The sequence below is a fragment of the Barbatula barbatula genome (genome assembly GCF_947034865.1).
Source record: "Barbatula barbatula genome assembly, chromosome: 16".
NCBI classification, from domain to species: domain Eukaryota; kingdom Metazoa; phylum Chordata; class Actinopteri; order Cypriniformes; family Nemacheilidae; genus Barbatula; species Barbatula barbatula.
In genome coordinates this window covers 3,800,642-3,818,879 of record NC_136779.1, presented here as the reverse complement: position 1 = coordinate 3,818,879, position 18,238 = coordinate 3,800,642, and the positions used below count along the sequence as shown (strand labels likewise).

General features: G+C 39.8%; 1 protein-coding gene across 1 annotated transcript in view; it reads right to left on the bottom strand.

Annotated features, from left to right (window-relative positions):
- The window catches only part of sdk2b (sidekick cell adhesion molecule 2b), a 226,377-nt gene extending 208,511 nt beyond the window's left edge, over window positions 1–17,866 (bottom strand). Inside the window, exon 1 of the mRNA XM_079477253.1 lies at window positions 17,787–17,866. Coding sequence (XP_079333379.1) covers window positions 17,787–17,826 — 40 coding nt within the window. The 5' untranslated portion in view covers window positions 17,827–17,866. The remainder of the gene's footprint in view (window positions 1–17,786) is intronic.
- Window positions 17,867–18,238: the final 372 nt, after the last annotated feature.

Here is an 18,238-nt window from a genome sequence, read left to right as displayed (position 1 = left end):
CCGTCTTCACCAATATGGGATGCCCCGGTAGACGTACCAGGCTCCCTGCCAACCGCATCACGTATGCGTGGCACGCTCCAGCCCCGCTACGGTGATGAGGCGAATTTTGTTAACCATTAGCAACCGGAATGCTGGAACAGAACATGCTTTAAGAATTCTGACAGGGGTTACGGCTATTTTCATTAGTGATGTCAGCATGCATCTCAGAAGAGAGACGAGTTTATAGAGGGTAATTCATATTTCTTGTACGGGGTGTAGTGGTCTGCTATAGTCAATTTCACTCGTGTTAAATGTTTAATATGGCGGTACTGGCCTGTGTGTGCAAAATACTGACCAAAATTGCTTGGGCTCTCACACGGCGAGTCAGTTTGTGTGATGAATTTGATGGGCGGCTGGTAGGAAATGCACGAAGAAGCTCCGTTATAGATCCTTGCACAGGTAATGTGGTTTACAACTTGTACAAGACAAATTTGTCTCTCAGCAGCCAAATACAGACAGCCTCTGCTGGTTTAGTCTTTCAAAAATAACTAAACTTCACCGCAATTTCAATAAATCTTCTTAGTTGAAGTGGAAGTATATCTTTAGGTATTCTATTTGTAGTACTAATATCAGTGTAACAGTAGCATATTTTAGGACTAAAATGGCACACATTTGTAGTTTATTTAAGTACACTTTGATGTATACCTTATGTGTAACGCAGTGTGCCGGATGCGACTGATGGACACAGCAAAAGACAATCAGAAACGCATTAGAAAATTCTATTTTGTACACATTGGTTGTGGCGCGGCGAGAAGCTACAAATCTATTTAGAACAAAAACGTTGTCGTGTAGATGTAACAAAAGTTAACCGAAGTACAGAATCACTGTAGTTTACAAATATGTCGTTGTACTGTTGTACTTGGAGGTATACTGACAGTTTACTAGCCTCAATACAAATTACACATTTTTAGTAATCAAGTAAATTTTTAAGTATTCAGTTTGTACCTGTAGTAAGTATACTGACATCATGTAATTGGAGCTTACTAGTGCCTAAATTGGCATACTTTTTAGTTTGTAAAGCGCAAGTGCACTTTAATGTCTACTTTAAGTTCAACAGTATTAAACTTTGAGTACACAGTTAGCTTTCATGCATTGTCATGTAAATGCAACTCAACTACAAGTGCACTTAGAGGAATACCCTCAGTTTACTAGTTCAATACTTGTAGGGTATGTTTAGGAAACTAATATCAATGTACTAGTAGAATACTTGGAGCTAAACTAGCCCACTTTTTTAGTTTGTACAAGTAAACTTACATGTATGCTTTAAGTGTAACAGCAGTAAACAATTGTATTAATGGTATTGTTGTGTCGGGCCGCATCCAGTGTCGACAAAATGTTAAATTATAATGCGTTCACGAAATTATCTTTTGTTGCGTCACACCATGCCGGGTCCAGTCTTGACACGGTGTTAGAAGCACAGTTATAGTTGAAGACTATGAGGTTAATATTTCACACTTTTGAGCTGAGCAAAAAATCTAGAGATACTTTCATATAAAATATACAGTATTACGGATAATGAAACTACCGAGCAACATGAACATTTGAATATGAATGTGTAAAAATCAAACCTTCCTTAATGATCTCTTCTGTATTATAATTGAAAGGTCTTTGTCACTAAAACATACAATAAATCGTTAACCACACATCCTCTTTGAGGTGCACGTAAACCTCTGAACCTTTGTTTTATTGGACTGTCTACGCACTATAAATTACAAATCGCCCTACAGTGATGTGGTGGCTCATGAATATGAATTACAGCACATGATGTTCTACTAACTCATTGGCTGGAATGCAGAAACAGACATTAATCACTTGACGAATTAACAGATTCTACATCGGTGAAGGTTTAACTTATGAATAATAATTTTCTGGTCCCGACTTCCCAGGCTACCAAGCAACGTCTGGGTGACAATTATCATTCAGCAAACTTTTACACACATTCTCTGTGACTTGTATAGAATTAAATTGACTTGCAGCGTAAAATGTAAATATCCATCAACCAGAAGTGACTAAACTTCAATACTTTCATGTGCTTTAATGCATTGTTGGAGTTATCATCATGCCATTTTATACAAGTTTACAAAGTCATTTTTACTCATTTCAATAAAGAGATCAACACTACAACTAGATGAAAGCTAGAATCTGAAAAGACGAGCATTACAAAGCACAATCTCTGTTTTCTTTAAGAAAGCACTTGGACTTCCACATCCACCGGCACCTTTACCGAAAAATTACAGTTTTGTCCTCAATGAGGCGTTTGGTCTATCAGCATCTGCTATTTAAAGTATCTATGTGCAGGTGGCGTGTCAAAAGGTCAAGGCCGTGCTGCACGATGAGATGTTTCTGAGCAACGCGCTGAGGGGACGAAATCCGCACCGGCCGGCGACTGCGACAGACTGCAGCAATCCACAATTTAGCCCAAACCGATCTGCGTCTGGTTATTTTTCACAGCTCATATCAAGAGAAAACAGCACATTTGTCACCCACATGACAACAGAGACGTTCGGTTAAGCTTGTTTATTTCAATTTACAGTAGCAATGAGGCGCAAAGAGTTAATGGCATCGATTTATGATCCGTTCCTCGGCTTGCCTGATCACTCAGGTGGCATTACTCTTGCATTTACACTAGAGCGGAACATGTCAGCTGTTGCTTAAAGAAGCGAGAGACACAAAGAAAGAAAGCAAAATAAAGAGAGAGAGATTTGGTCATTTTGCACCATGGCAGATTGCAAAGACAAGCCCTTCTACATTCTCTTTGTGTTTTTGTATTTAGTCGTTTACGTGAATAATTCCACAGACGGGAAGGATATCTCAGTCTTTCAAAAGCGCGCAAGCGGTGCTAGATACGTCACAAACAGATCCACACACAAATACCCCAATCAACATTCGTTCACAAGCTCCTTTTGTTCCACAGGCGTTGCTTAAGAAAGGTTGTCACCTTACTAAGAAATGGTTACCTTGCCATTATTGTGTTGTGTTCAATGGAAGCCCTCCAATTCCCCTTTCACGTTTCCGTTTCCTTTTTCGTGGCTGATTGCGGGGCGGCAGAGGTTCTATAAAATGAAGGCTGATTTGGTCCTCTTGTCACACATGGGCAGCACTCAGGTCATTACATTCAAGGTGTACAGCATCTGGCCCGTCTGTTTCTGTTTCTTTGTGTCTCACTTTTTTTCTCTATTCTGAGCTCTCGGGGTCTCTAAAATGCACATTCTATGTCTATTAAAAGGCCCACACACCTCTTCCCGATGTGGAGACAGACAGCCGTCGCTCTGCATGCAAAATGATTACCAAGCCCGTGCATCAAGCACAGCTGGTGGTGTTGAGACTATTAGAGACTATCAAAGAGCATTTTGTCACTCGAATAGATGGATCTCAAGTGCAGAACCAGTATCACCTGTGAGATACTTCAGGAATTACCTGCTACCACAATTTAACTTAAGAACCTCTCCAAATCGAAATCCACACCATGCACAGTTCACTAAAGGGTTAATTGTACCAAAATTTGAGCCAGCTAAATTTACAATAGATTTGTAATAAAAGCAAAAAAAAAAAAACCTACCTCTGACATTGAAGTTTGATCAAGGCACGCTGTGACAGAAAATAATTCATTCATGTTTTAAATGGTACATTCTGTTATCATTCACCCATGCTAATGTCACTGAATCTGTGACATAGAATACAATATGAGCTATTATTATTGTGTCAAAACAGCTGTTTTGCATACGACGAAAATGCAAGACGATCGCTGGCTGTCAAGTACAGCTGCAGGTTGCTTTATTAATTTCATATACATACGCACACACCCAGAGAAAAATGGTAATGCACAGATGTTGCCCTTTCAAAGGTCAAGAGAATTGATGGAGTTCTCAAATGTGTTTTATTTAAGTATATCAGCTTATTCTTAGATATTTCTACAATCAAGAAATGAGACCTATAAATGAAAGGAAAATTGTTCAAAATACATGAATAGTATGGAGCTGTAAAGGTAAAATAATCTGGATTGAAGTGAAGTTGAATTGAAGTCAGCAATTAATATTCCTTGAATACTTCTTTGACATTGTTGAAACCGTCGAATGGAGACATTTGTGATATGTCTAGCTCTTCACCTCGGTAACAAAATATAAATGCAGCAAATAAGGAAAGGTTTCGATTTCTCATTTATAATTGCGATAGTATCTAAATCACGATCTTTCTCAAATGGAAAGACATACACCGACAGATCTCAGACAGATTCAAAGACCATATCGGGTCAGAAATTGGCCGTTGTTGTACTAAACAAAACCACAATGCCATTAGACAAACTACACTTTTAAAAATAAAGGTGCTCAGTACTTAAGGTTCTCCGCATGTCAAGGTTCTTTGTGGAACCATTTATACCAAAAAAAGGTTCTTCTATGGCATCGTGAAGCACCTTTATTTTTAACCTTTATTGTACCTTTACACAAATAAGTTGTTGAAAAAGTTGTTTTCTTATCTCACCTTGCAGCCCCCTGCATATTAAATATGGATAAATCTTGCGAAACCAAAGAACTTGTGAACATCACCTCTACATACCTGCCTTAACAAAATCACCGCACATATCTTTCCAGATACAACAGGCGGCTGCAGAGCTCCTGTTTCTATTAGCCTGTTCTTTTATGCTTTATAGACCTGAAAACAGAAGAACTGGTCAAGGTGCTGTTTTCTGTTTAATAGCAAACATATATCCTCTCCTCCATTTCCGAAACGGTGGCAAAATGGCTGTTAGAGACTGAAAAACGGCCTCAGGAATTAAAGTCACTGGCTGTTGCCCTCACTATCCGCACCCGCCATAACTGACATATAATCACAAGAGTGATGTACGGTCATTCCATCCCAGAATTCATTTCCGACCAAACTACTCACAGCGCTGCCAAAAAAACACTGTAAAACAAAGGTTTTTCACCCAGGCTAAATACAGACAGGTGCTTTGGTATTTGGCCCTTGTTTCGCAGACAGACGTGACACGGGATGTTAAAGGAGAGCAGAGATTGCTCATCGCTGAAGTAATGAATCAATTAGAAGGAGCAGATCGATCACCCCACATTCATTGTGTAGGGCTGACAGCACTCAGGTGTAATTAAAAATGTAGCTATTGACAAATCATGATGGATGGAGGACTGCCACGCCACTGCACGTCTGAGCCAAGAGCCAATCAGAATGGTGGACGCTACATGATGTGCAGAAGAACAGGGCGGTGTGTTCTGATGAAATAGACATTGTTTTAAATTTTCAGCCCACACAAACCTCTAATGTCCCTTTTATTGTTCGCAGGGTCTGTGAGCGTAGTAACTTTCAGTAAAGCGTGCATGAACACAAAACTACAGAGACACTTCTTTGAATATCTTCTTTTGTGCTCCACAGCAAAGTCATATACAGGTTTTAAATTAGGGTGACCATTTTTATTTTATATATTTTGGGTTGAACTAAATAGATGTATACATGCAGGCATATTTATATAAATATAAAATATTTAATATATGCATCTTGCATAAATTGATGAACAATAAAGCAGATTAATATGTATAACACATAAAACAAATGGTTATATTACCAGGCAAATACAGACCGGAAGTAAACTAAGGGCCAGATGCGTGCATCTATAAATATAGACAGCGTCTATAAATATAAAAAATGCAAAGTAGACAAATGTTGAGATACGAATAATATAAATAACGAATTAAACAAAGACGTCAGCAAAGGCTCGATTTTTCTCCTTAAATCTCTATGTTGTCTACACAGAAATTAAAATTGCTTATGTGTGATTTCTTTTGCTACACATATATATGGTTAAGACACAGTACTATTACCATTATTTCACTGCTGTTGCTCATAATACTCAATGCTCATACTCTATATTTCACTTGGTTGCAACTTCCAGTAAAATTCATGATAAAACATACCCCATTTATACTGAATTTAATTGATTATTTCATCCTGAATTATTTCAATTCCACCGGTTTAAAAGAACCTAGATATCAAACTGACACTTTAGCTACTGAATTTAGCTACGGTCATGAATCCCACAACTACTGCAGTATTTCAGTATAAGAGTAAAAGCTCAAATTTATGAAAGTGTTGTACAGTTTATAGATCATGTCATTGATATTGCAGTTTAACTCAACTGAAGAAACATCTCAGGAGCTTCAAGCATCACACCTGACCGGGTGTTTGAAGATCCCGGTCATTCAATATCCGTTATATATATATACAGTATAACGCCCAGAAACTGTCTCTCAGAACCGTCGAAGAGCACATCCAGGTTTGGGAGAAGCTGAGTCTTGTTAGAGCAGATTTTTTGAACTTTATTTGATCATTTCTTTGAGAGGAAACCGCCTGCTACAGCATATAACACAATGTTTGACCAGAGGCTAGTATATAAAGAAGAGGTGGATGAAAATGGCGTGTGCTGAACTCGATTCGATTTCTGATGCCGTGGGTTCTTCATAAAGAGTGCGTGGGAGAAACCGGCTCTCATCTTTACAACAAAGAGTTATAGAAAGAAGTAATCTAAAGTGTATTTGACCAAATCCCCATCTGAGAGACCTCTGTGAATCAACCTTCACTCCGCGAATGACTTCTAGGAAAATAAAGAAAGAGATTTGAACAACCCTCTTCAAGTGGAGCTACATGGAGAGAGCATATACCATACAGTGCTATAGCTAGTCGGCATTATTAAATGAAATCAGTTTGGACTGTCTTTGCTCGATACTCACAAGTATGAATGAGCTTTTACACAGTGAGGTCAAAAGTCTAACTATAGAGACAATAATCTCAATATGTTCATTGAATAAATGCATAAAGTATAAAGAATGAATTACTGGTAAGGCCAAACCAGAGAAACTATAAAATATATTTAATGTATGTTTGCGATTTAAATTTACGCATTTTGCAGCCATTTTTCAAAAAGTGTCTAAAAAGATCATTACATTTTCAAATATCACAACTAATCTGAATCATTCACAGTATGGCAACCCAAAGAACTCAAATATTTCGAAAAACCTTTCAAGAAATTTCAGACCATTATGACTTTCTTCATCCGCAGAACACAACATCATTTTCAGAGAAAAACGATTGTAACCGAACAACACTGGACCTCATTGACTTCCATTGTATGGACACAAAACCACTGAGACATTTCTCAAAATATCTTCTTTTGTGTTCCACAGATGGAAGAGTCGTATAAAGATTCGAAATCACAAGAAGTTGAATAAATAATGACAGAATATACATTTTAGGTGAGGCTTTGCAAGCCTGTAAACCCTACCAAAATCCTGATTCCTAACCATGTGAAAACGATGGTGGAGAAAGCCGCCTCAATTACCTGAAGGATTAGAGAAAACGATTGCTGTGACAACCTATGGAGCGCTGCATACCATCATCAGATTAACAGAGGAATTCAAGAGATAATCATCATGTTGGCAAGGCAACCCAAAAAATAGATTTTTTAGCATTAGCATAGCATTATCACAATTTGTGTGAAGCCGTTGGTCATCTGAATGCACTCGCAAACGCCAGCTTACGGCCACAACGATGTTTCTCGTCCCCATCTGCTAGCGGGTGAAATACACAAATGCGTTCGCTTATCAAAGTGAAGCACCCGACAAATCAAAGTTAGGGCAATTATACTACCACAGCCCTGTTCTTTCAAAATGGCAACAGCTGTTTTCCGTGGTCCAAATTACACTGTAATTTCATAGGGAGCATATGGTTACAGCCGATTAATCCAGAAAGGAAAGTGTTTTATTATTTTCAATGACGCATGGGTAAATAAGCTCTCAAAGGGGCAGAGAGATAAGTCGGAGAGTTCCGGAAGCCAAGGGTATCTGCGGGAATTGATCAGGGGTCTAGACTTCCTCTGGCGAATGACTTCTGCTCTCTGGCATTGATTGATTCAGCTCCTCTGTGGACTGGGAGAGATAGCATCTTCACGGAGATAGCGGCGAGCACCATATGCCGACTGTCACGCATGTGCACGCACAACAAAGTTAGATTAGAAGATGTTATGTTATGTTATATTCTATCTCAAACTGTATTCGAATGTGCTCTTTGTTTTAATGAAGTGTGAAACCGAATGTCTGCATTGTTGCTTTACCCCATAGCTGAAGTATTTCAAGGAATAGCACAAATTACGTGACTATTTGTCGTACGCATGTTTTGCCAACGAGACACGACTACCAATGAGATTTATTTGTGTTGCAATATTTGAATTTAGCATTCTTTTTGTTTTTTAATAAGCTCAAAGTATGTATTGCTTTCCCTTACCAATCCATCTTTATTGCTTAAGACGATATTCATTAATCTAATAGTATCATATGGAAATCTTTAATAATGGATGTATGTCTGTATTGGAGCTTCACGTGTGAAAAGGGGCACTACAATACACTTCAATATAAATAAAGTGGTTCCATTTTTGGCATAATTATTTTGTGCTTAATTTACAAAAAAAGTACTTCTTAAGATAAACGTAAAATGATTCAAGTGTACTACACTGTGCTGTTTTGAGACACCATGAACAGAAGTACACAAAAAGCTATATTTTTAGTATATTAAAGGAACAGTGCATGAATGTCTTTGTGCTGATGAACACAGAGAAAGATATTTGGAAGAATGCTTGGGCCCAAACAGTTCTCGGCCACCATTGACTACCATAGTAGGAAAAATGACAATGGTCGTCAAAAGTCCCCCAAAGCTGTTTTGCTTTCCTACATTCTTCAAAATAGCTTCTTTCAGCTTCAAAAGTACAATGAAAATATCTTTATCGATACAATGGCACATTTAAACTCACATTTCACACACAGCTCATTACACGTAGCCCTTGGATAAGCTTTGGAAGATCTCGTCTCCGCATCCCCGCCAACTCACCCCCTGTGTTTCGGCCGTGTGGCACGCAGCTCGCGATGAAATCATTAACGCCTGAGGGAATACAGTATGTGGCACCATACCGGAGTCACAATGGCAGTTACAGGTCCAATTATTCACAACAATTCTGAGATCGCTGGCCTCTTTTAGCTTACAAACACACACATACGCACCCTGGTGAAGCGGCAATTACAGGGTTCATGGGTGGTTTCTTTAGCATTGGCCGGTCTGATTGCATTTCCATTCTGAGCGCATAGCTCACTGCTTCAGAATCGGAGGCATTAAGGCCTCGCGAACAACGCGTCGCACGCCAGTCCATGCTCATTACCGCTCCTCCGTGCACTGTCTGACTCTGGTAAACAACCCCAAAAGCGCCTCGAACCGTCTTCTCGCTTTGCATAATTGTACTTTAAAAGGTCTGGGATACGGCTGACTATTACACACTGAATGACTTCTCGAGTGCGGTGCTCTCTGAGGCACGTTTGTCTGATTTACTGCATTAAAGACTTAAAAAGAGTCACGGCTTTGGTATTTTCGGGGAGGCTCGGGTTAGCCGGGGATCATATGTGGTTGAGTGCCTGAATGGGTGGTTGCGTGAGCTTTACTATTCTGTCGGGAATTATTAATAATAATGTGACCGACACGGTTCTGCATCGCTTCCTTTGTCCCTCTAGAATAAAGGGTTAAGGGACAGTACTGTATACATACAGGGATTTTAACGGTCGTCTTATTAAAAAACATTTTTCATTGTATAACCCACTGAACAGATCAGCTTGACACACTAACAAATGCTGTGATTTAACAGACTAGTTGAGTCAGCTACACTAGATCTGTGGGATGTTTTTAAACAAAAACATAATTTTTTATATTTTTCGTATTAATATTGTAAAGCAAGTTTATTGTTTATATAATCAATCTTCCAGGTTTTTCTGGTTTCTGGTTCTTTTTCTGCAGAACACAAAATATATTTTGAAGAATGTACCCATTGGCTTCTCTTGTATAGACACAAAACCAATGCAAGTCAATGGGTACCACTGTCATCCGGTTACCAACATTCTTCAAAATATCTTCTTTTGCGTTCGTCAAAGTCTGAAATGACAAGAGAATGAAAGATGACATCATTTTCATTTAGGGGGGAACTATCCCTTTAAGATCCAGCTTTTTACACTTGGACCATTGATGGGCGCATTTATTACTCAAGGCTACAAAAAACTGACTTATTTTCGGAAAAACTTACATTTTTATGTAGCTTTGAAATAAAGTAAGCTATTTACATGACACCCTTGGCATCTCAATTTGATAAAGTTGACGTTACAATGTATGCTCATTTAATCAAAATGGATTTCTGGCTTCCTTTCAAATCATAAGTTCATAGATGGAGAACTAGATGACACGATTTTGGAGATCTAACTCGCATTTTATATTTTCAAACTTTGCATTGGTGTTCTCTCTATTAAACACCAGGACACAGAAGAGCTGATCTCAGATCAGCCGTATCGTAATATCCAGGTGTGGTTCTGCTTGGGCAATTCAAAAGGATCTGACAACTGACTGCAGGAGCCAAAAGATGTGGGCAGGGTGAGAGGGGGGCGGCAAAAAGCTTTCCAGTCTGAAACGCTTGGGTGGGGAGATAGCATCAGATACTGTGGCTGTTCTTGACACTGCTATCACACATGCTGAAATGCCATTCCCTATAAGGTTTCTTCCCCCTCCTGCCTTGATCCAAGCCAGGTCTGACATCATTGAGAAGGAACCCATGTCTTAAAAGAATCCACAGCAGGCAGACGCACTAACGTTAACTCAACATTTCAGAGCGGAGATGTTAAATGTGCGGCCGTGCGCCTACTAACGTTCCTTTTTAAAGATTTCAAAGCCAAATGACATTCCATCAACGAATGAACGATTAAAATGTAAACCAATACTCACACACAACTAGTCACAACTCTAGAATGGTCACTATGCAAACCGTTTGTCACATTGACCCCGAGACTGAAACAGTGAAGCAACTGTCTGACCTCTCGGAGTGAATTTCCATACGGTCAATGGTGTAAACCTACAGCAAGCCCGGAACCACCTACCCCACAAGGCAGTAGCCCACTAGTCCCAAAATAAACCAGAATCCAAAGAATTAAATACAGGTTTTTTTCAACAAACAGCAATATGAGCCGGGCGAGCCGTTCAATATTAATTGTACAAATTATTTTATCATGAGCTTGAAAGTGACCCCTAGCAGTCCCCCTATGTAATACGATTTAAAAGAGCAATTGCTGCAAAAGCGCAAATAAAGGTGGTAATACATTGGGCGAATAAAACACACAGGGCCTCTGGAGTGACAATAAGCCCAATTGAGTTAAGATGTGAGTAAAGATAGAGAATTGCAGCATTGCATCAATTACGGCCGGAGACCAGCACCATCGAGTGGCCCGGCTCCTCTGTTCTTTTCATTTTCCTCAACCTATCTTCAGAATTTACGAGCATCATTAGCTGTTTCTTTTCTTTTTATCACTGATGTGTCTCAGTCTTTCTGTCTTCTAAAACACACATTTCACACTTTCACTAGTTTTTTTGTCCAGCGGTTGATTTCAACCTCAGGCAAAATGATAGATGTATAAAATATGCTTATAGTCTGTTGTTTTAAACTTTATCTCGATTCTGAAGAATGCTTCGCATTTTCACGCCTTGGTAAACATTAAGGCAGTGCCAAACCAGTACGACTTTATTTTTCTCGACAAAAAAGATAGTATTTTCGTAGGTGTCAAATTTTTTGGGAGGATTCATTGACTGAAATGCAATATAATATACATAACTAATCGTTCAGAGGCGTATTAAGACCTAACATAATAAAGCGTTATGTTTTAATGGCCATAGAATGAGCTATTTCTATTATCTTGTTTCTACAGTGGCCCAAATTGACAAACTGTTCTACAGAGCGCGTTTTGTAAATACGTTATCTCCTTCGGCAAAGAAGTGAAATCGTGACGAAATCTTAGATCTGTGTCAACAGCCTTCAAAAGTGAGGGGTGGAGTGAACCGTTGGTTGCAATTTGCAACCTCACCGCTAGACGGCGCTAAATTTCATACACGGGACCTTTAAATAAACACAGTTGTAAATAACAGGGCCTAAGCAAGCACAGACTTTCGTGAGAATTTGTGAAACCCCGCAACGGCAAAATACACCAAGAATGTATGTCTGAGATGGAACTGTGTCACACCAGAAGTCTGTCCCCAGTGACATTTCCTAGTTTGTTCTTCAGCGACCGTGACTCCACACACCGAGAAGGCATAACGGCTGCTTCTGTGCGCTCACATCGAGCATTTAAAACATGTACCTTGGCTAAATGCCTCCCTGGCACAGTCCTTGAACTTAGTATTCGGGAGTGCGTCGGTGTGTGTGAGCGCGTTTGTCTGCATTTGTTGGCACGCACGAGTCCAAGGGGCTCCATTTACAGATGGATTTGTCCGAGCATTTAACCGTTGCTTCTTTTCACAGCGAGAGTGAAGGATTAACGTGTCTCATCATAATACAAACACATCGGTTGAAAAGAGCAGAAGAGGGAGAAATCATAAATGTAGGCAGATATATTAAACTGAGCGTGATTTAGTCAACATTTCATTATCTGATTGGCGTGAAAAAATATCGGTGACATTTCATTTCTGATTTCATTCTCTCCCAAAGGTTTAGACATTTAATATTTGCAGACCTCAATGCGAAGAGCCCAAAATACCAGCACACTAGGTGCTATGTATACACTACCCAATTCTCCAAGGTTTCAGTGAGGACTTCTCTACGGACTCTATTACGTTTCTCAAGGTTTGTTGAGACACAGTGTGTCTTTAAGCTCCACAGGGAAACTGTAAAGTACTGTACACCAGAAGAAGCCATCCCCTCAAGACTAGATATTCTGCTCTCTGACATTTTCGGATGCTATAACTAGCTAGAAAGGTTTTTTGTAGCAAAAGTGGAAAAGTATCAGGCAAAAGCCTATGACGGATCAACACAATAATAATTTAATAAAAGGAATAGTTCACTTTCAAAATGAAAATTCTGTCGTTATTGACACACCCTCTTGTCATTTTAAACCTGTGTAACTTTCTTATGCAGAACACAAAAGAGGATATCTTGAAAAATGTTGGTCACAGAAAACCGTGGGTCCCCATTGACTTGCATTGGTTTTGTGTTCATACAATAGAAGTCAAGGGATGGTTTTTGGTTTCCAAAATTTTACAAAGTTTGCTTAAAAAACCAGACAGGTTTAAAATGACAGGGTGAGAAAATGATGACAGAATTGTCATTTTAAAGGTGAAATATTCCTCTAAGAAACCCCAAAACTGCAGAATAACAATACAAACTATAAGGTCAAATTCTCTAACATTGCTCTTTTTAGTGTGGTCCTCTTTACTTTTGCAAATATACCATGAATTGCATTCTTCTCCGTTTTTACTATATACACTTTTCGTCTTCTTCTTTTGAATCTGCTTTGAAGCAAACAATACAGTATAAAAATAACTATTTTAATTAAAATACATTGAAAATTTTAATTTAAAAAGTTTTCAAATCTGTGGCAATAAAATCAGGAAACTAGTGCACGTCTGTTCAACTGATATCAATCCAAGACACAAATATTCTCTTTTGTTTATAAAATCGCGCATTAACAAACAACAGAAAAAGCTCAGAGAGAAACCAACCAGTCCACCCTTGACATTTGATGTGCCACGGCGAGCGTAACAAACTCAGATCTAAAATCGAAAGGCAAAGAATTATATAAGAAAGCATTTAAAAAGTGCTTTTTGAAATAAAATTTAACATGTATTCCTCATAACACAGAAAAGTCTATCGCTGGAACACTGCCCAACATGTTCCGAGTGTGCTACGTTCATTTCAGTTCACATGCGAGCCATTGATACAACCAAAGAATCCACACAGCAATTGAAGTTTGTTCAATTGGTATTCGGGCACGGAAATGGCCAGAGGCATCGCCCATGGCAACAGTATGTCCGAAGAAAGCCATGCCCCCCTGTAGACCCAGACTGACCCAACAGGGAGTGGTAGGGGTGAGCTTCACACCTGCCCTGTTTATCATAGCGGAGTGAATAAAGGAAGACACTGGATCGATACAGTTCCTCCCCTCTGTCTCTGGATTCTGAGGTGAGTGGAGAGCCAGAGGGGATCTTTATAAAAAGGTAAAGTCGAGAGCCAGAGGGGATCTTTATGAAAAAGTAAAGAGGACTCGATAAGTCTGTTCATACAGAGCGGCTTCCTACAGTAAGTGCCAATAGAAGCCAACTTAACTGATATTTAGCTGGGCTTTGAAAACTCTAGACTCGCCAAGGTCAGGCTCTTGGACACCGCGAATCAATCTGTCAATCTTGAGTTGAAAACCACAGCAAATGTACCTCTAAGCCTAAAATACCCTGGTGTGATCTTTTGTCGTTGTGTCTAAGCTTGTCTCAAGGGCTGTTCTAAGATCAGTGGACAACTGTAGATGCATAGAAAAATATGATTTAAAACATGCTGAAATGTTATGAAAGCAATACTGGAAATAAAACCCAAAATGGTCCTATATTTTAGCAATCCTTCACTGCCTTACATGGAAAACTTAAAGGGATAGTTCACCCAAAAAAGTACATTTGGTCATCATTGTTCCGAAGCTCTATACAGTTCTTTGTTCAGCTGAGCACAAAAGAATATTTGTTTTATTTTAAGAATGTGAGAAGCTCAACCGTTCTGGGGCACCATAGACTACAATAGTAGTTTTTCTTCCTACTATGGAAGTCAATAGTGCCCCAGAACTGTTTGGTTACAAGCATCATTCCAAATATCTTTCTTTGTGTTAAGCACAATAAGAAAATGTATATCGGTTTGAAAACTTCTGGGTGAGAAAATAATTACAGAATTTTTTTTTTGGGTGAACTGTTCCCTTAAAAACAGTAAAGGTATAAAAACAATCTCTGCTTTACAAAAAACATCTTAAGCCCCATCAGCCTGCGGTTCTTTCCACCGCCCGTGGCAAGTCTACACTGGAAATGAGGTCATATGAGGAGAGACCAATTATGGTTTAGATACATACGCGGTATAATTGACAGAAAATGTTCTCCTGAAGTGCTTCATATCTACGACGTCGAGGCACTCTGGGAAAAATACAGCGCGTCAATGACAAGGCTTTTAGTTGAAGAGCATCATCAAATCACAACCACCTCCAATCAATGTGTCATTACCTTCACTTCAACAGTACAGCCGAGCAGAGAATGACATTCACTTGTAGGGTTTTCTATTATGCCGTGTTGTGACGGACTTAAGATGCGTAAGAATAGACTGACCACAGAGCCCAGACTAATTATCATCATTTTCCTGCCATTCTGGCCTCAACAAACATCAGAGGGGGTCTTGAGATGTCTTCAAATGAATCAAAATAAGACAGAAGCGGAACAGTTCAACCAAGAATGTAGTCCGAATCTGTATAAAATGTATTTCTTCTGATGAACACAAAGAAAGCTATTTGGAAGAATGCTTGTAACCAAACAGTTCTTGGCCACCACTGACAACCATAGTAGGAAAAGTTGCTTCAAAAATGTATGTGTTGTGTTGAACGCAAAATATATTTGAAAGAATGTAAGAAAGCAAACAGTTCTGGGACACTTTTGACTACCATTGTCATTTTTCCTACTATGGTAGTCAATGAGGTCCAAGCACTGTTTGGTTACATGCATTCTTCTACCAGACACCTGACACCAAAATCAATGCTGTTTCACATTTTGAAAGCCTGAGACACACAATTCCCCAACACGACAGCCGAGATAATCTAGGTAACCTAAACAGCTGATACACATTTCAATCATGACATTCACATCACACATACACCCCCATAAACTCTGTTTATTTTCCTCTGCTAACAGCACACCACAGTCTTCTCTCAGCGAGGCTCTGCAGATGTAGCGTTCTGCTTCCTAAATGAACAAAACATCTGGTGAAGCATTTCATCTAGGGCTTTGTTTAAATCCCTGGCGGTAAGTATGAGCAATAATTGTGATACTTGAACTACTTGAATAATAATGTCCCTGCTGTTTAATATAACAAAACGCACTTCATCAAGATTCTGATAAACACTTATTTATGCCGTCTGTACAACGGAATCAGAACAACCGGCCCTCACAGTTCTGTCTGGTAATACCATTCTTCATTACCTCCGTTGAGTGGAAACATCTCAATAGATTTTTCATTAAAACCCTGCCAAGATTGGGAGACCGTGATAATAGGCCATGTGGTGGGAATCTGTTTGAATCTGGTTAAGGTGAGAGCGCCAAACCCCAGGAACGATAGCACCTGCGAGATTTATCCAAAGTGGAGAACGAATCCACTGACGACACAAACACTTGGTACCATAAAGAATCTCTGTGTCACACCTGGCTCTCTTTTACTCCACACACACCGGTGCCCTAATCCAATGTGTAAGTTATCGCTTTATTGTAAATGTCAGGTTAGACAGCTGCATACACTCATGAATGATGGATATATGGCACATCCCTGTATGCCGTGCTCTCCTCTCCAGGCAGCATTACAGAATAGCCTGTTTTCCCGAACCGTGGCTTAGAGTTTGCACCTCTCATGCATTCCTAACACTCCCACCTGAGCTTGCATAACAACTACCTGCCTTTGCAACCCAGCTACGCTGCAAGCCACAGAAATGTTAAAGAAAGTTGGAGCGATACGTAATAAATGCATCGCATCGCAATGGGGGAAATACGTCGCATGGGAAGATATTAGAAAATGTGACTGCGAATGTGTTTGGCCAATGCAGAGCGTTCAATGATGGTGCTTAAATCCTTTGTTTAGTCAGAAAGCAGAAAAGTGACAGTTGTGTTGCTCGCCTGCTGTCTGGAAAATTTCAGCGAAAACAATTTTCTCTGCTTGAGGCTATCAGCTGAGAAGAGAGGTAAATTACCACAAGTGGCCAGTTAAAAGGCCTTGTGCTACACACGCTGAGCAACTCGAGGGGATACTTTCTATACTTAATGGCATGCATCTACGGTGCACATGTGCCCACGGCATTGGTAAAACATCTAATGGTCCGTATTGTTGGGAAAAAAGTTACATTCAGAAATGTTACACTGGTACATTAGGGTCCGGTTGGGTGCCAAGCTCCCATTTTTGAGCCTGCAGTCTGATTAATTAACAAATACTTAATCATCCTCTCATTAATTCTCTTAGAAGAGGCTGTGAGCAGTCTGATAAGCCACGCTGGATGAGCATGCATCTGACACAGTTTTATGAGCAAGAAAATCAATGCAAGCTTTGGAAAGTTCTCTGTTCCGCAAAGCTCTCCAGCTAGGTGTAGTAATAAAACATGGAGTCCATTAATTTTGATGCTTAATCTACAGACTTCGTTAAATTGCTAAGCCTAATTTCGTAGCCATGTCGTGTATAAATAACCTGGTGCGCGCAATAACGCACTGGCTGCGTGAGGTCTGAACTTACACTTCCATGCAGGCTATTTCTCATAATCTTAAACGGATGTAGAGTGCGTGTACGTGTGGCAGAGAGACGTAAAATGTATGAAAAGAAGAGGAAAAATATGTATTACTTATGCCTGAAGACTTATCAAACGTTCTCCTTATCATCCCCAAAAAGACAGTTAAATGTAACTGTACACGCGCAAGGGAATACGCGCTCGGTTTTTAATAATCAATAAATGCATTCCGTTGCATTATTTTCAATAAACTGAAATTATACAAAACCACATTTTGATAAAACTCCAAGCCTATATTGTCCCGGTCTCTTAGGTTTAGAGGTCACTAGAGACCTTGCCAGTCAAGACTCTAACAAAGTCCATCATGGTCTGCAGAGAGTACAATAACTTGAAGCCCCGTACCTTGCGCTGATGCCAGCTGAAGGACCACCGACAGCAACATTACAATCCAACAGGGTCTCCTCCTCGGTTTGCCCGATTTCCCAAACATTGCCAGGAGAGCAGATGGAGAGATATTGAACAGGTTTGTCCGGCACGCCGGGTACATGTTGCTCCACAGTTGTGAGCGTTGGACGGTGCGTAATTTTCTGAAGCCTTTGCGGTTCCTGGCGCGTCCTGCTCCTTTGCGCGATGAATGTGTTGTGCGACTCAATTAAAGACCGATCCTTCAGCCATATGGCACATTAATGCGTACGACTCTAATATTTCTGAACTCCCTTGTAGGTCCAAGTTTGTAAAGATATTAAAATGCGAAAACTTTGAGAAGCTGCGCGCACTCCGTTGCAAGGGGTTTGTTTTCTCGGTGACTTTTTATGTTACATCCAGTGCCTGTACTCTACCGCAGTTACCGGCGT